This window comes from Thunnus maccoyii, chromosome 5 (genome assembly GCF_910596095.1).
Source record: "Thunnus maccoyii chromosome 5, fThuMac1.1, whole genome shotgun sequence".
Taxonomy (NCBI): domain Eukaryota; kingdom Metazoa; phylum Chordata; class Actinopteri; order Scombriformes; family Scombridae; genus Thunnus; species Thunnus maccoyii.
The window spans coordinates 15091903-15116421 of NC_056537.1; the positions used below are offsets into that span (position 1 = coordinate 15091903).

Below are 24519 nucleotides of genomic sequence, written 5' to 3' on the forward strand. Positions count from 1 at the left end.
TGCATTAAACCAGTGGCACAAATCACTTGCGAGCTTGTGCACGTACATGTTGTCTGTGTGCATATGACAAAACAGCCCCATGCCTTAAAAAAACATTGCTCCATTGCTGACTAATGGTTTGTTAATGATCCACCTGTCTATCAAATGCAAAGCAGATGGCAGATAGAGTGACGCAGGCTCTTGCTTCAGCATGGACAGTCACAGTTTGTCATACTGACTGATGAGATCTCTACTTTCCTTTCAATTTTGTACTGTGATCTTGTTTTTGCTGTGCCTTGATATATTTGATTTTATTTATCTATTTATTTATGATCTTTAGAACTTGTATGATTATGATTTTATATATATCTATATCTATATCTATCTATCTATCTATCTATCTATCTATCTATATATATATATATATATATATGTGTGTGTGTGTGTGTGTGTGTGTGTGTGTGTGTGTGTGTGTATGTGTGTGTGTGTGTGTGTGTGTATATATATATATAGATATATATATATATATAGATAGATAGATAGATAGATAGATAGATAGATAGATAGATAGATAGATAGATAGATAGATAGATATGCTTGACCCCTACAGTGAGGAGATCCAGTGGCTCTGTTATGCTGTGGGGGGCATTTTGCTGGCATAGTTTGAGTCCACTTGTCCCCTTAGAGAGAAGGGTCACTGCAAATCAATACAAAGTTGTTCTGAGTCATCACCTTTATCCTATGATGAAAAATTTCTATCCTGATGAGAGTGGTCTCTTCCAGGATGACGAGGAGTCACTGAATGGAGTATGAAAATGATGTGAATCTTATGCTATGGCCTTCAGTCACCAGATCTCAACCCAATTGAACACCTATGGGAGATTTTGGACTGACGTGTTAGACAGTGCTCTCCACCACCATCATCAAAACACCAAATGAGGGAATATCTTTTTAAAGAATAGCGTTACTCAGCCTTGACATTGATTCTACAAGTCTCAGAACTCTTTTGGAGGGATGAACAACATTCTTCCAGAAGATACTCTCTCATTTGATGTTTTGATGATGGTGGTTGAGAGCGCTATCTAACATGTCAGTCCAAAATCTCCCATAGGTGTTCAGTTGGTGACTGCAAAGGCCATAGCATATGATGTGCTTCACTTTCATACTCATCAAACCATTCAGTGACCACTCGTGTCCTGTGGATGGGGGCATTGTCATCCTGGAAGGGACCACTCCCATCAGGATAGGAATGTTTCATCATAGGATAAAGGTGATCACTCAGAACAACTTTGTATTGATTTGCAGTGACCCCTCCCTCTAAGGGGACAAGTGGACCCAAACCATGCCAACAAAATGCCCCCCCACAGCATAACAGAGCCACCAGATCCCCTAACTGTAGGGGTCACCCGCCTGTATATATATATATATATATATATATATATATATATATATATATATATATATATATATATATACATATACATATATATATATATATGTGTGTGTGTGTGTGTGTGTGTGTGTGTGTGTGTGTGTGTGTATCTGTTACATTTTCAAAACTTGTTCACTCTTTGACATTGAAGAATAAGTTTGGAACAGTGGACCTTACTGTTTTATTGCTGCCAATTCCTCTGGAAATATAAATTCTTAATTGAAGTGCAAGCATATTTGCTCAATCAAGAGATAAGGAGGATGTTGGAATAATTATATGGGACTTGTGAAAGGCGTCAGACATTCATTCAGCACATGTTTGTCATGTCCTAGCAATAAAACTTGAGTTCCCACTCATCTCACAAGTCTCAATATAAAGGGCTGTCGAGAACAGTCGGACTTATTACCTGCTTTGGTGACAGCAAGCCCACAGTGGCAATCATGAGGTGGAAATGTGTGTGGTTGTGTTTCCTTGCATTGTCTGTTGCCAGCATCAAGGATGTCCAAGCCAGACAGGGTAAGATTCAGATTGTTTTGGATACTGTGGAGCTCTTTTGGTTGAATGGGTTGCTGTGCTACACACATACATGAATACATATTGTTCAGCACTGTCTTTAATTTTGGTTAGGCTGAAACATTTTGTTGCTCAAACTGTTTTCCAAACTTTTTAATCTTCCCCAGTTCGCAACCATGTCAGCAGCATCTGCAGCACATGGGGCAGAGAGCACTTCAAGACCTTTGACGGTGATGTTTACCAGTTTCCTGGTATGTGTGAATACAACTTGGCCTCTGACTGCCATGACTCTTACCAGGAGTTCTCGGTGCACATGAAGAGGAAGGAGAATGATGGAGACGCTACAGTCAGTTATGTGGTGGTTACCATCAATGACCTTTCTTTCCACCTCACCAAGAGCCAGGTCACTGTGAATGACCTTCCGTGAGTAAAAAGTCACATAGCCTGTTCAAGCAACTGTACTTCACTCTTCTCTGACATTTGTGTGTTTTGATTAAGTTAACATTCTCTCTCTCCCAGTGTCAAGATGCCATACTACAATGCTGGGGTACAAGTGGAAAAAAATGCTGTTTACATCAAGCTCCAGTCCAAAGTTGGCATTACTGTCATGTGGAATGGTGATGATGCAGTCATGGTAAAAGCTCAAAATAAATGTTTTCATCTACTGCACTTTATGTGTGTGACATAGAAACAGATTGTTGTATCACATCGAGAACATTAGAGAAATTTTGGTCTGTAAATTATTCATAGTATGCCAGAGGAACTGGCTCAATGTACTTGGTCATATTTATATATTTTCATCATGAATAAAATCACTTTCTTTGCCTTTTAATATTTTCTTAGTACATAATTGTTATTTAAATTGCAAAAACCTAGAACTTGTTATAATCCCTTGCTGTGTTGCTGTGTCTATTGTAGGTAGAGGTGGATCAGGATTATGCTAATCGTACTTGTGGACTTTGTGGAGACTTCAATGGTGTTTCTGTCTACAATGAGTTCATTCATAATGGTTGGTTATTCACTTGATGTATTAATTCATTTTATGTTTTGGCAAACACATTCAGTCTTTTACTGTATCTTTGACATGCAACACTATGAATATAATCACATGCAGGCCTCAAAATTAGCCCCATTGAGTTTGGCAACAAACAGAAAGCCCACCGTCCAAACGATGATTGTGAGGACCCCTATGAACAGGAGGATGAATCACCAGAGAAACAGACCGTGCGGGATTCTTGCAAGGAGTTTGTGAGTTTGTTATCCACCTAGTATTAGCAATATGTAGTAATATATCCTGCAACAAAGTAATTATGTCTCTACTAATTACTTTTTCACCTTTAGCAAACCACCTGTAAACAGATGCTACGTTCAGAGTCCTGGAGCTCCTGCACCAAACTGATTAACCCTGAGCCTTACATCCAAGCCTGTGTGCAGGACATGTGTGGCTGCATCAACAGTACAAATGACTCATGTGTCTGCAGCACACTGTCTGAGTTCTCTAGACAGTGTTCCCATGCTGGAGGACAGCCTCCCAACTGGAGGACACCTCAGTTCTGTGGTAATGTTTTTCTGCTTTGTCATCATCTTTACATGTTGTATGATAATGGTTGAAAAGAGTACTGAAACACTGACATCAGCTCACTGAAAAGCAACTAATTTAAAATGTACTCAGAAAAAAGTAACTGATTTACTGTGAGAAAATTATTTAATGTGATTTTATTAAAGTTTATTAAATGTGATTTTGTAATGCAGTTTAGAGTTTTAAACTAGATTATATTTTGAAAAACTGCATAAAGGGAGGCCAGAAAAATTCTACTTGGCTGACTTTAACGCAGTGAAGTTACTGTGTTAAAGTTCTCCATATGATTTTGCAAGTACACAGAAATACTTTGTTACACTAAAGGAAAAAATCAAGTTAGTTACTGTACATTCACCTTTGGTATACTATGGAATACTTCACATTGACCTCAGTTTATTTCAATTGTACTATCTCTTCACAGCTAAACAGTGCCTATACAACATGGTTTATGAAGAGAGTGGTTCTCCTTGCATGGATACTTGCACACACTCGGACACAAGTTCACTGTGTGAGGATCACAAAATGGACGGCTGCTTCTGTCCTCCTGGTTAGTGCTCTTCACATGTTAACCCATGTTTGTCACTACATAATACTGCTTATAGTTTCCTGCTTCACTTATAATTACACTTTTATATAACTGTGACCTCCAATGTCACACATTTCTATTTCAGGAACTGTGTTTGATGATATTTCCATGAGAGGGTGCATTGCTCAATCTGAATGTCAGTGCAAGCATGACAAAATCTATAACTCTGGTGACGTCTACCGACAGGACAGAAAGAATTGGTAAGTCAAATATTTCATAATGTTAATTGGGGTGGCTGTGGCTCAGGAGGTAAAGCAGGTTGTCCACTAATTGGAAGATTGGTGGTTCGATTCCTAGCTCCTCCGGTTTGCATGTTGAAATGTCCTTGGGCAAGATATTGAACCCCAAATTGCTCCCAAAGGCTGTGCCATTGGTGCGTGTGTCTGAATGATTAGAAACTCCTCCTGATGTACAGGTTGATGCTTTGCATGGCAGCCTCTGCCATTAGTGTATGAATGTGAATGGATCAATGTGGCATGTAGTGTAAAGCGCTTTGAGTGGTCAGAAGACTAGAAAGGTGCTTTATAAATGCAGTCCATTTTAGCATAATGAATTATCTGGTCTCATTAATCATGTGTAATTTTTTGTAAACCTCAAACTGTTTGTGTTGTTTCAGTACATGTTCTGAAGGAAGATGGGTTTGTGAGAGCCTTCAAATACCTGCCACATGTGCTGTTGAAGAGGGTTCACATGTAACTACCTTTGATGGGAAAACTTTCACCTTCCATGGAGACTGTTATTACACCTTGGCCAAGGTGGAAAACAAGGTGAATGATTCATATTCATACAATTCACTTGGAGAAAATATATAATCAGTTGATGTAAAATAAATCCAATGTTACTTATGTAGTTGTTCTCGTACTGTGTATATTTCAGAATGATGCTGGTCCAAAGTTCACCATCCTGGTACAGTTGGCGCCATGTGCAAACCAAGAGTTTGACACTTGTCTTAAGGCCCTTAAAATCCTGCTGAACAATGACAGAAACAATGTGAGTTAAAGCCTGTCACTTGAGATGACTGTCGACATTTATTAATTCGCACATATCTGCAACACTTAAATGATCAATTCTGTTTATATTCAGGTATTAATGTTCACTTCTGATGGGGCAGTAAAGCAGAATATGCAGACCATTAGTTTGCCGTACCACTCAGGTAGGTCACACAGTAAGAAGCAGTATTAAATATATTATTTTCATCCTTCATTCATGCTATGACATCAAAATATTATACTATTGTTTGTATTTCTCTTCTTTCAAAGGTGACATCAACATATTCCACGCTTCATCCTTTCACATTTTGCTCCAGACAAGTTTTGGATTGCAAATTCAAATCCAGCATGTGCCTGTCATGCAAGTGTATGTCAGCCTGGACCAGAGCTACAAATCAAAGACACGTGGTAAGTTTTACATTTTTCCTAACATGAAGCATTGGTATCATCAAAAATATGTCAGAATACTGTCTGATTCTAAAATATTTGGCATCATCAGGTTTGTGTGGTAACTACAACATGATCCTGTCTGATGACATGAAGACTCCTCAGGGGATTGTGGAGGGAACAGCAGCCACTTTTAGTAACTCATGGAAAACTAACCTCATGTGCCAAGACAGAGAGGAAAGACTTGATGACCCCTGTTCCCTCAGTGTGGAAAATGGTAAACAATTCTGGTCACTTATTCTACTGGTTATCTGGTGATTTAAACACTGATACCTTGTCTGCAAATATTTTATATTTAAGGCTATTAGACAGTCGAACACTGTTGTAGACATTAAAAATAAAAGAATTACTGTTTCTTCACTCTCAGAGGGATACGCCAAACATTGGTGCGCCTTGCTAATAAGTCCAAATAGTACCTTCACACAGTGCCATTCAGTGGTGGATCCTGAGATATATTCTAAGGTACAGAAAAACATTTTCTGTTGGTATTTCATTGATTTAATTGCGATAAGACTGTAATTTTCTAAAAGTGTTTGCTGTCTTCTGCAGCGGTGTATTTACGCAACCTGTAACTGCGAGAAGAGTGAGGCCTGTCTGTGTGCCGTCTTGTCCTCCTATGCACGAGCTTGTGCATCTATGGGAGTGTTCTTGACAAATTGGAGAGACAATGTGTGTGGTAAGGATTTCTTTATTTGAGTGATGATTTCTGGAGTTTGATTAACATCTTCCCTTTCATTAGTTATTCATAAAACTATTAAATAACCATTCTCATATCGTGCGCAAAACAGATAAATACACAAGGAGCTGCCCAGCATCTCAGACCTTCTCTTACAAGCATCAGAGATGCCAGTTGACGTGTAGATCACTGGGCTCAGAGCAGCAGAGCTGCACTTCTGACTTCTTGCCTGTGGATGGCTGCTCCTGTCCTGAGGGTCTCTACCTAAATGAAAATGGCAAATGCGTCCCCATGGCAAAATGTCCCTGCTACCACGACGAAGTCTACATCAAGCCAGGAAAGTCTATAAACATGAAGGACGAACACTGGTTAGTCAGTTGTTTCCATTTCAGTGACATCAGACTTCAAATCTATTATCCTAGACTGATGATTTTACTTTATAGAAAGTGAACTGTTAGTTTTTAAATCCCCTTGTGTTGTATGCTATATCTTTTGTGTCTTCTTCTAGTGTGTGCACTAATGGAAAGCTTCATTGCCGTTCTTGGGGACCCCGCTCATCAGGTAAGTTTTTTTTTTTCAAATACAACACAAGCATATTGTTGATACAATATATATGAAATCAGTTTCTACTTCTGTTACAGCATGCCCCTCTCCAAAAGTGTTCTTCAACTGCTCCACTGCTGGCAAAGGAGAGCTTGGACTACAGTGTGCTCGAACTTGTTTAAATCTGGACAGCGATGATTGTGTGAGCCATTTTTGCCACTTTGTCCAAATTTACCTCTCACTCACAAATGACTAGATCTAATATGTATTTCCTGAATTTAATGGTGGACAGTATATTACACTGGAGATGCAATGTTTTCTATTGCTGTGATCTTCTTATCCTTCCAGGACTCCACAGAGTGTAAATCAGGCTGTCGCTGTCCATTAGGCCTTGTTGATGATGGCAAAGGTTCCTGTGTGAAAGAACATGAATGTCCATGTCAGCACAATGGGCATCTCTATCTCCGTGGAACACGAATTCCTAACAAGTGCAACACCTGGTATGACCTTGTTAAGATCAGACCATGATAAACAAATATAATATACGTCTGAGTGTTTTACTTCATTATAGTATAAACAACACTGTTATATTTACTATTTCTAATTCACCTAGTACCTGCAAAAGTGGAAAATGGGAGTGCACAGAGAAAAAATGCTCAGGAACCTGCGTTATTTATGGAAGTGGTCATTACAACACATTTGATCAGCGAACATATGGGTTTCAAGGACATTGTGCCTATGTTGCAATGAAGGTAAACAATGGATATCAAAATCATCCAAATTACAGTTTTCCTCACCTTATTCTGCTCACCACCCTTCATCTCAGAAATGAATAGATATGACATTCATAGAATTATGACTTACTGTTATTCTTGAACATCAGTGTTTTCACTGAATTAAGCTATGTTTACCTCCATTCACTTTAAGATGACTGCTTCTCATAATAAGGAATATGAATAAAAGTGCAGATAATTATACAATCTCTCTCTCTTTTAAGAACAAATGTGGCAATAAAACAGTACAGGACAACTTTGGAGTTATCACAGAAAATGTACCATGTGGCACTACTGGCACCACATGCTCCAAAACTGTCCGAATCCAACTGGGGGTAAGACTTCATACAACACCTGACATTGTAGTAATATATCAAACAACAGTTTTTACATTGCAATAAAAACAACCTAAACCTCCTTAATATTGCAGCAAAAGGAAGTTAAACTGTCAAAGGGTAAATATGAAGAGACGGACCTGGGATATGGCAGTCAGATTCAGTACAAAATAAGAAGGGTTGGCTTGTATCTGGTCATAGAATCTGCCATTGGTCTGGCAGTGATGTGGGATCGCAAAACAACTGTTCGCATCCTGTTGGAACCACAGCACAGGGTGAGTCAAAGTTTAACTGAACACTAAATTGTTTTAGTGATGATGAATGATGAAGATTTTAAAACTAGATTTTTGAGACGCTGTGCGTTTCTTTGCTCATCTGTAGTATCGCTGTCTTGGCGGATCATGTTCTAGTGCCACTAAAGCTTGGTACAGCAATGGTATTGATATAGAGTACCATTGCTGAAATCCCGGAGGCACTATTTAAAATATTTCATAATATATGAAGTCAATAAAATAGAATATTGTGTTTGTCAATATTATACAGGTATAATAATTCCTGCATGTTCCTTGTAATGCGAAAGACTATCAATATTGAATATCGTCCCTATATGTAAAATAACTCTGTGACTCTTTTGTTTGGCTGTACAGGGAGAGGTATGTGGCTTGTGTGGAGATTTTGATGGTGATGGACAGAATGACTTTACCACCCAAGGTCAGCTGACAGTGAGCAATCCGTTAGAATTTGCTAACAGCTGGAAAGTGTCTAGCACTTGCCCAGATGTGGACACAAATGTAGATCCTTGTGGAGCAACACCCAATCGACATCACTGGGCAAAAATGATGTGCAGCATTATAACTGGAGATACGTTCAAAAACTGCCGCAATAAGGTAATGACATATTTGTTTCTGATTTATCATTATTTCAAGTTCCATGGTTTAAAATATTAAAATCGTTTTTTAAAATCTATCTTACATTTTGATAACTGAACAGGTAGATCCTCGTCCATTTTATGATAACTGTGTGAAAGATTCCTGTGCCTGTGACACTGGAGGAGACTGTGAATGTTTCTGCTCAGCAGTTGCAGCTTATGCTCAAGCTTGTAATGAGGCTGGTGTCTGTGTTGCATGGAGAACTCCAGAAATCTGTCGTAAGTAATCAAACTTAAATTAAATTGAGGTCTTACAGCTTTTTTTGTCCCAAAACCCAGTTTTTAGATCCCCAAATTCTTATAACCCCAGCAGCATTGAACCCAGAGACTGTGAGATTTTTCAAAATGTGTGTGATGTTTTCTTGGTTGTGTTATTCTTTTCTTTATAAACAAGGTGTCTAATATTCTGCTGTTTATTTTTTCCTCTAAATATATAGAATATTGAGACATTAGCCACATTTACTCATCTTGAAAATGTAACAAATATGTGAGTTGACACCAAATTTAATCAAAGGTAAAATAATTTATGTACATAGAAGCTTTAGATTATTATATTCTTAAATTCTGTGTAATTTAGTCTAACAAAATGTAACTGAGTGTTTTTAGTTGTTTTGTTTTCTGGCTGTTTTTTTTTTTTCTTTCAAAATTGCCTTCAAGTTTGTTATTCAACAGTGAGCATTTTAGAAAGTGATTATTTCCTACATTTAGCTAGAACTAAATGCAATTCTCAGGCCTAAAAGAAATATAATGCTAGAATGTTTTAGGTGGAATTTAAGTTTATCTCTTTCACTGAGTGACACATTTTACAGAGATTAAATTAGTTATTATTAGTCAACATTTCCTTTATTTAAAAACATATCTTGTTTCTTTTCATTCTAGCTGTCTTTTGTGACTACTACAATGACCCGGGTGAATGCAAGTGGCACTACAATCCTTGTCACACACCTTGCTACAAGACCTGTTTGAATCCACAAGGAAATTGTAGCAACCCTATACCCAACCTGGAAGGTAAGAGGTCAATTCACAACATACTGTCTTTCCTTAAATAAATGTGCATTAAGTTGAAATAAAATTTTAACCTAATGCTGAGCTGATCCTATTTGGTGTACTTTATGTCATAAAATATTAAAACAAACCAGGCCAGTATCAGTTTCCAAGATTTTAAAAAACAATGTTAATAACAATGCTCTTATTGTTAAAGCATAATGTATGGTTCTTTATGCTCTGACTTTTACAGGCTGTTACCCTGTTTGCCCTGAAGATAAGCCCATATTTGATGAGGAGAAGCAGGAATGTGTGGAGGAATGTGAAGGTTGCTTTTACAACGGGACTAGATATGAAGACCATGACGTTATTTACAATGTGACTGACAACATGGGAATGTGCTACTACGCAATCTGTATTAATACAACAATAACATTTATAAATGAAACCTGCTCTACAACAACTGTTTCACCATCAACATCACCAACGATTACTACAGTCACTACACCTGTGACAACGGTAACTGAAACCGGTACTACAACTCTAAAGCCAACTGTAAGCCCCACAGCCCTCCCTACTAGAACAACTGAAGAGCAAACCACAACCACAGAATCTACAACCACACCAACAGGACCCCCAACTACAACAGAGGGGCCAACAACAACCACAAAATCGACAACTTCACCAACTGAACCGCCCTCTACAACTCCAGGGACAACTTCTACACCTGTGACAACGGTAACTGAACCCGGTACTACAACTCTAAAGCCAACTGTAAGCCCAACAACCACAAAATCTACAACCCTGACCACCGAACCTCCTACTACAACTCAAAGGACAACCACAAAATCGACAACTTCACCAACTGAACCGCCCTCTACAACTCCAGGGACAACTTCTACACCTGTGCCAACGGTAACTGAAACCGGTACTACAACTCTAAAGCCAACTGTAAGCCCCACAGCCCTCCCTACTAGAACAACTGAAGAGCAAACCACAACCACAGAATCTACAACCACACCAACAGGACCCCCAACTACAACAGAGGGGCCAACAACAACCACAAAATCGACAACTTCACCAACTGAACTGCCCTCTACAACTCCAGGGACAACTTCTACACCTGTGACAACGGTAACTGAACCCGGTACTACAACTCTAAAGCCAACTGTAAGCCCAACAACCACAAAATCTACAACCCTGACCACCGAACCTCCTACTACAACTCAAAGGACAACCACAAAATCGACAACTTCACCAACTGAACCGCCCTCTACAACTCCAGGGACAACTTCTACACCTGTGCCAACGGTAACTGAAACCGGTACTACAACTCTAAAGCCAACTGTAAGCCCCACAGCCCTCCCTACTAGAACAACTGAAGAGCAAACCACAACCACAGAATCTACAACCACACCAACAGGACCCCCAACTACAACAGAGGGGCTAACCACAACCACAACAGAGGGGCCAACAACAACCATAAAATCTACAACCCTGACCACCGAACCTCCTACTACAACTCAAAGGACAACCACAAAATCGACAACTTCACCAACTGAATCGCCTTCTACAACTCCAGGGACAACTTCTGCCACTACTCCATGTATTAATACGTGTGAGTGGTCAGACTGGTATGATGTACATAATCCAGAAGAGGACAAAAGTGACTGGGAAACATATGAGAACATCACAAATAGTGGTAAAAAAATATGTGAAAAACCAAATGAAATTGATTGTAGATCAGCAGCTCAACCTGACATGGATTTCGATGACTATTTGAGTGAAACTCACCAAGTTGTTTCCTGTGATTTGGAAATTGGCTTAATATGTAGAAAAGAGGACCAGAAAAGCCGTCCATTCAAGTGCTTCAACTATAAGATCAGAGTTTGTTGTGAGGTAAACATATGTGGAAGCACAACCCCAACAAATACACCTATTATCACAACTAAGGGACCAACCACAACCACAACAGAGGAGCCAACCACAGCCACAAAATCAACAACCCCAACCGCTGTACCTCCTACTACAACTAAGGGACCAACCCCAACCACAACAGAGGAGCCAACCACAACCACAAAATCTACATCTCCGACCTCTGTACCTCCTAGTACAACTGGTGGGACAACCACAACTACAAAATCAACAACCCCAACCGCTGTACCTCCTAGTACAACTCAGAGTCCAACCACAAGCACAACAGAGGAGCCAACCACGACCACAAAATCTACATCTCCGACCTCTGTACCTCCAAGTACAACTGGTGGGACAACCACAACCACAAAATCAACAACCCCAACCGCTGTACCTCCTACTACAACTAAGGGACCAACCCCAACCACAACAGAGGAGCCAACCACGACCACAAAATCTACATCTCCGACCTCTGTACCTCCTAGTACAACTGGTGGGACAACCACAACCACAAAATCAACAACCCCAACCGCTGTACCTCCTAGTACAACTAAGGGACCAACCCCAACCACAACAGAGGAGCCAACCACGACCACAAAATCTACATCTCCGACCTCTGTACCTCCAAGTACAACTGGTGGGACAACCACAACCACAAAATCAACAACCCCAACCGCTGTACCTCCTAGTACAACTCAGAGTCCAACCACAAGCACAACAGAGGAGCCAACCACGACCACAAAATCTACATCTCCGACCTCTGTACCTCCTAGTACAACTGGTGGGACAACCACAACCACAAAATCAACAACCCCAACCGCTGTACCTCCTACTACAACTCAGAGTCCAACCACAAGCACAACAGAGGAGCCAACCACGACCACAAAATCTACATCTCCGACCTCTGTACCTCCTAGTACAACTGGTGGGACAACCACAACCACAAAATCAACAACCCCAACCGCGGTACCTCCTAGTACAACTAAGGGACCAACCCCAACCACAACAGAGGAGCCAACCACGACCACAAAATCTACATCTCCGACCTCTGTACCTCCAAGTACAACTGGTGGGACAACCACAACCACAAAATCAACAACCCCAACCACTGTACCTCCTAGTACAACTAAGGGACCAACCCCAACCACAACAGAGGAGCCAACCACGACCACAAAATCTACATCTCCGACCTCTGTACCTCCAAGTACAACTGGTGGGACAACCACAACCACAAAATCAACAACCCCAACCGCTGTACCTCCTAGTACAACTAAGGGACCAACCCCAACCACAACAGAGGAGCCAACCACGACCACAAAATCTACATCTCCGACCTCTGTACCTCCAAGTACAACTGGTGGGACAACCACAACCACAAAATCAACAACCCCAACCGCTGTACCTCCTACTACAACTAAGGGACCAACCCCAACCACAACAGAGGAGCCAACCACGACCACAAAATCTACATCTCCGACCTCTGTACCTCCTAGTACAACTGGTGGGACAACCACAACCACAAAATCAACAACCCCAACCGCTGTACCTCCTAGTACAACTAAGGGACCAACCCCAACCACAACAGAGGAGCCAACCATGACCACAAAATCTACATCTCCGACCTCTGTACCTCCAAGTACAACTGGTGGGACAACCACAACCACAAAATCAACAACCCCAACCGCTGTACCTCCTACTACAACTAAGGGACCAACCCCAACCACAACAGAGGAGCCAACCACGACCACAAAATCTACATCTCCGACCTCTGTACCTCCTAGTACAACTGGTGGGACAACCACAACTACAAAATCAACAACCCCAACCGCTGTACCTCCTAGTACAACTCAGAGTCCAACCACAAGCACAACAGAGGAGCCAACCACGACCACAAAATCTACATCTCCGACCTCTGTACCTCCAAGTACAACTGGTGGGACAACCACAACCACAAAATCAACAACCCCAACCACTGTACCTCCTACTACAACTAAGGGACCAACCCCAACCACAACAGAGGAGCCAACCACGACCACAAAATCTACATCTCCGACCTCTGTACCTCCTAGTACAACTGGTGGGACAACCACAACCACAAAATCAACAACCCCAACCGCTGTACCTCCTAGTACAACTCAGAGTCCAACCACAAGCACAACAGAGGAGCCAACCACGACCACAAAATCTACATCTCCGACCTCTGTACCTCCAAGTACAACTGGTGGGACAACCACAACCACAAAATCAACAACCCCAACCGCTGTACCTCCTACTACAACTAAGGGACCAACCCCAACCACAACAGAGGAGCCAACCACGACCACAAAATCTACATCTCCGACCTCTGTACCTCCTAGTACAACTGGTGGGACAACCACAACCACAAAATCAACAACCCCAACCGCTGTACCTCCTACTACAACTCAGAGTCCAACCACAAGCACAACAGAGGAGCCAACCACGACCACAAAATCTACATCTCCGACCTCTGTACCTCCTAGTACAACTGGTCGGACAACCACAACCACAAAATCAACAACCCCAACCGCTGTACCTCCTAGTACAACTAAGGGACCAACCCCAACCACAACAGAGGAGCCAACCACGACCACAAAATCTACATCTCCGACCTCTGTACCTCCAAGTACAACTGGTGGGACAACCACAACCACAAAATCAACAACCCCAACCACTGTACCTCCTAGTACAACTAAGGGACCAACCCCAACCACAACAGAGGAGCCAACCACGACCACAAAATCTACATCTCCGACCTCTGTACCTCCAAGTACAACTGGTGGGACAACCACAACCACAAAATCAACAACCCCAACTGCTGTACCTCCTAGTACAACTAAGGGACCAACCCCAACCACAACAGAGGAGCCAACCACGACCACAAAATCTACATCTCCGACCTCTGTACCTCCAAGTACAACTGGTGGGACAACCACAACCACAAAATCAACAACCCCAACCGCTGTACCTCCTACTACAACTAAGGGACCAACCCCAACCACAACAGAGGAGCCAACCACGACCACAAAATCTACATCTCCGACCTCTGTACCTCCTAGTACAACTGGTGGGACAACCACAACCACAAAATCAACAACCCCAACCGCTGTACCTCCTAGTACAACTAAGGGACCAACCCCAACCACAACAGAGGAGCCAACCACGACCACAAAATCTACATCTCCGACCTCTGTACCTCCTAGTACAACTGGTGGGACAACCACAACCACAAAATCAACAACCCCAACCGCTGTACCTCCTACTACAACTAAGGGACCAACCCCAACCACAACAGAGGAGCCAACCACGACCACAAAATCTACATCTCCGACCTCTGTACCTCCTAGTACAACTGGTGGGACAACCACAACTACAAAATCAACAACCCCAACTGCTGTACCTCCTAGTACAACTCAGAGTCCAACCACAAGCACAACAGAGGAGCCAACCACGACCACAAAATCTACATCTCCGACCTCTGTACCTCCAAGTACAACTGGTGGGACAACCACAACCACAAAATCAACAACCCCAACCACTGTACCTCCTACTACAACTAAGGGACCAACCCCAACCACAACAGAGGAGCCAACCACGACCACAAAATCTACATCTCCGACCTCTGTACCTCCTAGTACAACTGGTGGGACAACCACAACCACAAAATCAACAACCCCAACCGCTGTACCTCCTACTACAACTAAGGGACCAACCACAAGCACAACAGAGGAGCCAACCACGACCACAAAATCTACATCTCCGACCTCTGTACCTCCAAGTACAACTGGTGGGACAACCACAACCACAAAATCAACAACCCCAACCGCTGTACCTCCTACTACAACTAAGGGACCAACCCCAACCACAACAGAGGAGCCAACCACGACCACAAAATCTACATCTCCGACCTCTGTACCTCCAAGTACAACTGGTGGGACAACCACAACCACAAAATCAACAACCCCAACCGCTGTACCTCCTACTACAACTAAGGGACCAACCCCAACCACAACAGAGGAGCCAACCACGACCACAAAATCTACATCTCCGACCTCTGTACCTCCAAGTACAACTGGTGGGACAACCACAACCACAAAATCAACAACCCCAACCGCTGTACCTCCTACTACAACTAAGGGACCAACCCCAACCACAACAGAGGAGCCAACCACGACCACAAAATCTACATCTCCGACCTCTGTACCTCCTAGTACAACTGGTGGGACAACCACAACCACAAAATCAACAACCCCAACCGCTGTACCTCCTACTACAACTAAGGGACCAACCCCAACCACAACAGAGGAGCCAACCACGACCACAAAATCTACATCTCCGACCTCTGTACCTCCTAGTACAACTGGTGGGACAACCACAACCACAAAATCAACAACCCCAACCGCTGTACCTCCTAGTACAACTAAGGGACCAACCCCAACCACAACAGAGGAGCCAACCACGACCACAAAATCTACATCTCCGACCTCTGTACCTCCAAGTACAACTGGTGGGACAACCACAACCACAAAATCAACAACCCCAACCGCTGTACCTCCTACTACAACTAAGGGACCAACCCCAACCACAACAGAGGAGCCAACCACGACCACAAAATCTACATCTCCGACCTCTGTACCTCCTAGTACAACTGGTGGGACAACCACAACCACAAAATCAACAACCCCAACCGCTGTACCTCCTAGTACAACTCAGAGTCCAACCACAAGCACAACAGAGGAGCCAACCACGACCACAAAATCTACATCTCCGACCTCTGTACCTCCAAGTACAACTGGTGGGACAACCACAACCACAAAATCAACAACCCCAACCGCTGTACCTCCTACTACAACTAAGGGACCAACCCCAACCACAACAGAGGAGCCAACCACGACCACAAAATCTACATCTCCGACCTCTGTACCTCCTAGTACAACTGGTGGGACAACCACAACCACAAAATCAACAACCCCAACCGCTGTACCTCCTACTACAACTAAGGGACCAACCCCAACCACAACAGAGGAGCCAACCACGACCACAAAATCTACATCTCCGACCTCTGTACCTCCTAGTACAACTGGTGGGACAACCACAACCACAAAATCAACAACCCCAACCGCTGTACCTCCTAGTACAACTAAGGGACCAACCCCAACCACAACAGAGGAGCCAACCACGACCACAAAATCTACATCTCCGACCTCTGTACCTCCAAGTACAACTGGTGGGACAACCACAACCACAAAATCAACAACCCCAACCGCTGTACCTCCTACTACAACTAAGGGACCAACCCCAACCACAACAGAGGAGCCAACCACGACCACAAAATCTACATCTCCGACCTCTGTACCTCCTAGTACAACTGGTGGGACAACCACAACTACAAAATCAACAACCCCAACCGCTGTACCTCCTAGTACAACTCAGAGTCCAACCACAAGCACAACAGAGGAGCCAACCACGACCACAAAATCTACATCTCCGACCTCTGTACCTCCAAGTACAACTGGTGGGACAACCACAACCACAAAATCAACAACCCCAACCGCTGTACCTCCTACTACAACTAAGGGACCAACCCCAACCACAACAGAGGAGCCAACCACGACCACAAAATCTACATCTCCGACCTCTGTACCTCCTAGTACAACTGGTGGGACAACCACAACTACAAAATCAACAACCCCAACCGCTGTACCTCCTAGTACAACTCAGAGTCCAACCACAAGCACAACAGAGGAGCCAACCACGACCACAAAATCTACATCTCCGACCTCTGTACCTCCAAGTACAACTGGTGGGACAACCACAACCACAAAATCAACAACCCCAACCGCTGTACCTCCTACTACAACTAAGGGACCAACCCCAACCACAACAGAGGAGCCAACCACGACCACAAAATCTACATCTCCGACCTCTGTACCTCCAAGTACAACTGGTGGGACAACCACAACCACAAAATCAACAACCCCAACCGCTGTACCTCCTACTACAACTAAGGGACCAACCCCAACCACAACAGAGGAGCCAACCACGACCACAAAATCTACATCTCCGACCTCTGTACCTCCTAGTACAACTGGTGGGACAACCACAACCACAAAATCAACAACCCCAACCGCTGTACCTCCTAGTACAACTAAGGGACCAACCCCAACCACAACAGAGGAGCCAACCACGACCACAAAATCTACATCTCCGACCTCTGTACCTCCAAGTACAACTGGTGGGACAACCACAACCACAAAATCAACAACCCCAACCGCTGTACCTCCTACTACAACTAAGGGACCAACCCCAACCACAACAGAGGAGCCAACCACGACCACAAAATCTACATCTCCAACCTCTGTACCTCCTAGTACAACTGGTGGGACAACCACAACTACAAAATCAACAACCCCAACCGCTGTACCTCCTAGTACAACTCAGAGTCCAACCACAAGCACAACAGAGGAGCCAACCACGACCACAAAATCTACAGCTCCGACCTCTGTACCTCCAAGTACAACTGGTGGGACAACCACAACCACAAAATCAACAACCCCAACCGCTGTACCTCCTACTACAACTAAGGGACCAACCCCAACCACAACAGAGGAGCCAACCACGACCACAAAATCTACATCTCCGACCTCTGTACCTCCTAGTACAACTGGTGGGACAACCACAACTACAAAATCAACAACCCCAACCGCTGTACCTCCTAGTACAACTCAGAGTCCAACCGCAAGCACAACAGAGGAGCCAACCACGACCACAAAATCTACATCTCCGACCTCTGTACCTCCAAGTACAACTGGTGGGACAACCACAACCACAAAATCAACAACCCCAACCGCTGTACCTCCTAGTACAACTAAGGGACCAACCCCAACCACAACAGAGGAGCCAACCACGACCACAAAATCTACATCTCCGACCTCTGTACCTCCTAGTACAACTGGTGGGACAACCACAACCACAAAATCAACAACCCCAACCGCTGTACCTCCTACTACAACTAAGGGACCAACCTCAACCACAACAGAGGAGCCAACCACGACCACAAAATCTACATCTCCGACCTCTGTACCTCCTAGTACAACTGGTGGGACAACCACAACCACAAAATCAACAACCCCAACCGCTGTACCTCCTACTACAACTAAGGGACCAACCCCAACCACAACAGAGGAGCCAACCACGACCACAAAATCTACATCTCCGACCTCTGTACCTCCTAGTACAACTGGTGGGACAACTTCCATTTCCACAACACCTGAATCACCTGTCACTGGTTCCACATCCACAGTGCATCCACCAACAGCCCCCATTATCAGCAACCAGACAACCCCAGCATCTCAAACTTCACCATCAACAATAACCACACTGAGTTCCACGACACAATGCTTCTGTGTAGTTAATGGCAAGCAATATAAGCCAGGTAAGAAAGTAAATAAAGTTATTATGTCTATAACAAGCTATATGAGTTTGTTTCTTTTAAAGATCTACCACTGTCTATTCAAGTATTCCTTTTTTTCCTCACCTTTAGGGGAGAAAATACTTGACATGGAACACATTGGATCAGGTGTATGTCTCACAATGATATGTTCTGATATTTGTGAGATTAGCAACAAGACTGAACCTTGCAGGCCGACGCCTTTTCCTACACCCACACCCAAACCTGTACCTGACTGCCCTGAATGGGGTGTAGCAGTAAGAATCTTAATTTATCTAGCACATCAAAACATACTATTTATGTTATACTCATAGTACTTGAGAAGTACAAATAACCTTTCCTTTTTTGCTAAATACTTCAAAATATGCTTGATTTTCTCTCTTTTTTTCATTTTACACCAGCAAAATGAGACATTCTTACTGTGCAACTGCACCTTGGCAAGATGCATTGAGAACAATACAATTGAAATAATTCCTTATGAATGTCCACCCCTTGAACCCATCACTTGTACCAATGGAAAGAAACCTGTTCTTGTGTATGATGAGAATTACTGCTGCCACTATTACGCTTGTGACTGTAAGTTATTCTTGGTTAAAAGGATATATGACATATTTATGTTTATATTTTCCTGTTAAATACATTTTTGATTAGAACCTCAAACTTTTTTTGTTTCTTTTCAGGTGTATGTGAAGGCTGGGGAGATCCTCATTACATCACATTTGATGGACTCTTCTACAGTTATCAAGGAAACTGTACTTATGTTTTGATGGAAGAGATGTCACCAAAATATAATTTGAAGATATATATTGATAATGTCTATTGTGATCCCACTGAAGATGTTTCCTGTCCGCGATCTATAATTATATCATATCAATCGCAAATTATCACACTCAAGAATCATAACCTTAACTTTGGAGAAGCAAATATGGAGGTAAAACAATATATGGTCATGTGAAAGTCTTATCTCATGACCATTCCTTAAACTCACCAGACTAACTTTGAGTAGATCATTATTGACAATGTAGATGGAATAGCAATGATTGATCGTTGTCCTTTTGTCATACTATATATATATTATTTTTTGTTATCATATTTTTCCCTTTAGGCTTTAATAGATGGAGTAAGTCTGAAACTACCTTATTCACAACAAGGTGTGAAGATCATGAATTCTGGCATTACCATGGTTTTGGAGATCTCTCACCTAAAAGTGATCATTACATTTGGAATAACTGGCTTCAGTGTGACCCTTCCATATCAATACTTTGGCAACAATACACAGGGCCATTGTGGTAAAATCATCTCTCTCTCCAGTGGTCACATTATTAAATCATTAGTTTGAGATAAGACAATTATATTAACTATTATGTGACTCTGCTGACAGGAACATGCAACAACAACCAGGCTGATGACTGCATGTTACCTGGAGGCCGGCTGCTGCAAAATTGTGCTGTGATGGCTGACTATTGGCCTGCATCAGACATTCACAAACCCAACTGTAACATACCACTTGTACTCCCCACCGACATACCTGAATCCCCACAAATCTCATCTCCATGCAAGCTAGACTCCATTTGTGATCTGCTTAAGAGCAGGTAGACATTCTCTAATCCATTTATTGGTGTTGATTTATCCCCATAACTTTGATATTTTGCAGTTTTTCTCAGATTTTTCATTTTATCAAAATATGAACAGTGTTTTTTTTCATCCAGTTTTGATTTGTGTTTTACTCCCACAGTGTGTTTGCAGAGTGCCATCCCCTTGTCGCTCCTGACAAATTCTACCAAGGTTGTGTTTTTGATAGCTGCCATGTTTCCAACCCAGCGGTGCAGTGCACAAGTTTGCAGACCTATGCTGCTGCCTGTGTGCAGGCTGGAGTTTGTGTGCACTGGAGGAACCACACCACAATGTGTGGTAAGCACCCCCTAATTATTTTACTGTGAACGCTGGGATCAGTGGAGTCAGGAGGGGCAACTCATGTTTTTACATTTAACACACATTGAACAGGCTGTTTTACATTTTATTATATACAGTACGTAGGTAATATGTAGAACCAATTATATTGAGTTCTTTTCTTCATTAACAGCCAGTGACTGCCCATCAAACAAAGTTTACAAGGCATGTGGTCTTGCAGAACAGCCAACCTGTCAAGACAAGTAAGTCTCAACGAAAATGAAGTGTATTCATTTTATGGTTTATTGTAAACATATTTCCTGAGACTAGGATCATAATGGACAATGGCAACTACAATGTATTAAATCAATTGTCTTTTAGACATCTGAAAGGAGTACCATCAACTGTTTTTATAGATTTTGTTCTTTATGATTGCATTTTACAGTCCTATTGATCCAATCATGAACTTCACAACTGAGGGCTGCTTTTGTCCTGATGGAATGAAACTCTTCAACAAAGAGTCCGGCATATGTGTTGATAAGTGTGGTGAGTGTGGTGTATATCCTCTAGTCTTATCATTAAGCTGTTTATTTCATATCACTCATTAAGTCCTACGGGATTGTTAATTTTCCACAATGCTCATTTCCCAACAGGATGTCTTGATCCTGAGGGCATTCCTCGTGAGGTGAGCCAAGTCTTCTACTAAGTTAAAATCCCAGCTGTGTTGTTTACTTGTTGCAAGAGACAATTAACTCACTAATGTGGTTTATTCTTTCAGGTAAATGAAAGGTTTGAGTACAAATGCCAAAACTGCATCTGTGATGAGTCCACCAAGACTGTGACTTGCAAGCATAAGGTGTGCCCAGCACCACCTCTAACAAGCTGCACTGGTCCAGGGTTCGTCCTTGTCAACCAAACTAGTCCATCAGACCCCTGCTGTACTTCCTATGTCTGCCGTAAGACATGTAGCATCATTTGTCTTTCAGAATGCTTTACATTTATGTCCATTTTTAACGATGGCTGTTAGCTATTTACTCTCACCATTTTATCATCTCCACAGAGTGTCGCAGCAATACTTGCCCAGTCAACATCATGAAATGTCCAGTTGGATATCGGCCAACTGTTAGTGTTCCAGAGGGAAAATGCTGTCCAGAACATACATGTGGTGAGTGCTCGAATTCACAGTTCAACTTCATATAAACTCTAATGACTGCATTGATATTTTCGCATGACTTTCATTGACTTGGCTCACGTCTTCATTCTAGATCCTGAGAGGGTTTGTGTCCACAAACAAATTGAATACCAGGTAAATAAGAATAAGTTTGTCACATAATTCATTAATATATCACTTTTGTCATTTAATGATTTCTGCTGCACTTTAAGGTCTGTATGGCTGAAAACATGAGTTTGAACACATTTCCTCTTTATTTTCTAGCCTGGTGCTTCAATTCCTGGGAATCTATGTGAGAATTGTACCTGTACCAATGAGGTGGACCCCAAATCCAGTCTATTGAAAATGACTTGTGAGCTTCTGCAATGTGAAGAAAAATGTGACAAGGTATGAGAAATTACATCCATTATTTTCATGTACACAAAAATTACAAGAGTGAAGTTGTAAAACTGGACTTGGCGACTTATTCCTCCTTTTTTCTCAGGGTTATGAATATGTGGAAACGGATTCAGATATATGCTGTGGGAGGTGTGTACATACACACTGTGTCTTAAATGTTAATGATACCGAACATTTATTGGCGGTAAGTTGGATCGTCTCTGTTGGCTATGCCTTTACATGTTCAAGTTTAATAGCCAAAAGTATCTCAGTATTTTGATATCTGCATGTGCTCCTGTTCTTCAGCAAGGAGAAACCTGGTCACCACCTGGGAATATGTGTGAGCATTACACCTGTGTTAAGAGTGGTGAGACTTTAATAACCATGCGTTCACACATTGTCTGCCCGCAATTCCAGGAGAGCAACTGCCAACCTGTAAGTTATCACTTTCAACAAATTCATCTGGATTGACTGTGTCTTTGAGAATAAAAATTTACTATGAAAGAAACTCTATTGATGTTGTATATTCCCCTCCTCAGGACACAATTCAAACTGCAGCAAATGGCTGTTGTAAAACTTGTGAGTATCTTTGACATTTTCTTTACTTTTGAATAGAATGTAATTACATAAAACAAGCTAACTGTGTGTTTCTTTTGAAAAGGTGTGGAGAAGGAGAAGGCCTGCAAGTTAGAATTCATGAAAATCCACATTATGCACAAGGGCTGTTGGTCTAAGGAGGAGGTAGATGTTCCATATTGTGAGGGATCCTGCAACACTTTCACCAAGTAAGGATGATATTACATTATAAGAATAATAAAAATACAATATTAGAACATTTCTCATTCCTCTGGAAAGTCACAAAACCATAAACATTTGGACATTTTAAAAATGCTTAGGTATGCAGTGTTCCCCCTATGATAGTACAGGCCTGGTGGGCCACCAGGCCAAAAATATTTTCTTAATGCCAAAAATGATGCCAAATACCCATTCATTCGAAAATCAATAGCATGTAAATAATAGTCCGTGTTGTTGCCTGGGAAACTGCAGGTAGCTTAACTCCTTTAAAGGAATAGGGCAGTGCGTAAGTGTAAGCGTAAGCAGCTGCTAATCACCCCCCACTCCCCCTCCCCCAACCTAGGGGAAACACTGGTATGGTTTGTAAAAATTTCAAGTTAATTGATTAAGTTAATTAATCCCACCTCTGCTTTCTTCAGGTACTCTAGAGCAGCAGGTGCTATGCGGCATTCTTGCACATGCTGTAAGGAGACACGCTACAGCAATCGCACTGTTGACTTGCTATGTCTCAATGGAGAAGTGGTTCCTCACACATACATCCATGCGGAGGAGTGTGGCTGTCGCCACACAGACTGCACCACAGCTACAGTATATCCAGCTCGCAAGAGGCGAAGCTTCACACTGGTGTAATTGAAAATCTGTATGGAAAGTTCTTCCCCTATTGCCCTAACAATCATTGCATCTCTTACAATGTAATTGACATTATAGAGAGAGTATTTATCAACTGATCAAATAAAAAGATGCAACTATATTCATGTCTCATCTTTTCTATTTTCTTGTTTAAGCAAATTCAAATAAACACATGGTGCCTGATCCATAGCCTGATCAGCAAATAACACACAGACCACCAACATGAAATTAGAATGTCAGAGTGGTGCCCAGAAACGACACAGCAGACTTCTTTGCCAAACTTCATCTAAAAATAATTATGTTTGGAAATGCAGTTTTCCCTCCCTATGAATGACGGCAAGTAACAGACAACTCACGCATCTCTGGATCCTTTGGATAGTAATAATGTTAATGTTTAACCTTTACCACAGCTGAATTACCATATCGATTAAGCGATCAGTAAAGTTATCACCTGACCATAGCCAGTTTAACACATCTAAAGCTGATGACACATTACTTTGAGCTCCTGC

The 24519-nt window shown here is 42.2% G+C and overlaps 2 protein-coding genes across 3 annotated transcripts; both read left to right on the forward strand.

The window, feature by feature from the left end:
• The first annotated feature begins 1851 nt into the window (after nucleotides 1-1851).
• Nucleotides 1852-18856, forward strand: LOC121897332 (mucin-2-like). Its single transcript, XM_042411737.1, has 27 exons — nucleotides 1852-1927; nucleotides 2092-2347; nucleotides 2444-2558; nucleotides 2843-2933; nucleotides 3039-3172; nucleotides 3266-3482; nucleotides 3925-4050; nucleotides 4175-4289; nucleotides 4706-4856; nucleotides 4966-5079; nucleotides 5173-5242; nucleotides 5349-5486; nucleotides 5578-5742; nucleotides 5893-5987; nucleotides 6075-6201; nucleotides 6314-6569; nucleotides 6710-6762; nucleotides 6843-6946; nucleotides 7093-7244; nucleotides 7358-7496; nucleotides 7742-7852; nucleotides 7948-8127; nucleotides 8500-8739; nucleotides 8843-8999; nucleotides 9660-9788; nucleotides 10018-18692; nucleotides 18788-18856. Exons 1-27 carry the CDS (start codon nucleotides 1852-1854, stop codon nucleotides 18854-18856), a joined length of 12255 nt encoding a protein of 4084 aa, XP_042267671.1.
• Nucleotides 18198-24131, forward strand: LOC121897201 (intestinal mucin-like protein). Of its 2 annotated transcripts, XM_042411569.1 has the most exons (19): nucleotides 18198-19131; nucleotides 19240-19403; nucleotides 19548-19722; nucleotides 19827-20077; nucleotides 20252-20435; nucleotides 20528-20738; nucleotides 20882-21057; nucleotides 21230-21299; nucleotides 21482-21582; nucleotides 21690-21721; nucleotides 21815-21992; nucleotides 22097-22201; nucleotides 22302-22342; nucleotides 22472-22594; nucleotides 22692-22790; nucleotides 22892-23020; nucleotides 23125-23164; nucleotides 23247-23370; nucleotides 23800-24131. In XM_042411569.1, exons 2-19 carry the CDS (start codon nucleotides 19257-19259, stop codon nucleotides 24008-24010), a joined length of 2397 nt encoding a protein of 798 aa, XP_042267503.1. In that variant the 5' UTR covers nucleotides 18198-19131; nucleotides 19240-19256; the 3' UTR covers nucleotides 24011-24131. The 2 variants fall into 2 exon arrangements, with proteins under 2 accessions (XP_042267503.1, XP_042267504.1); XM_042411570.1 differs by lacking the exons at nucleotides 18198-19131; nucleotides 19240-19403; nucleotides 19548-19722 and having other exon boundaries at nucleotides 20024-20077; nucleotides 20298-20435.
• Nucleotides 24132-24519: the final 388 nt, after the last annotated feature.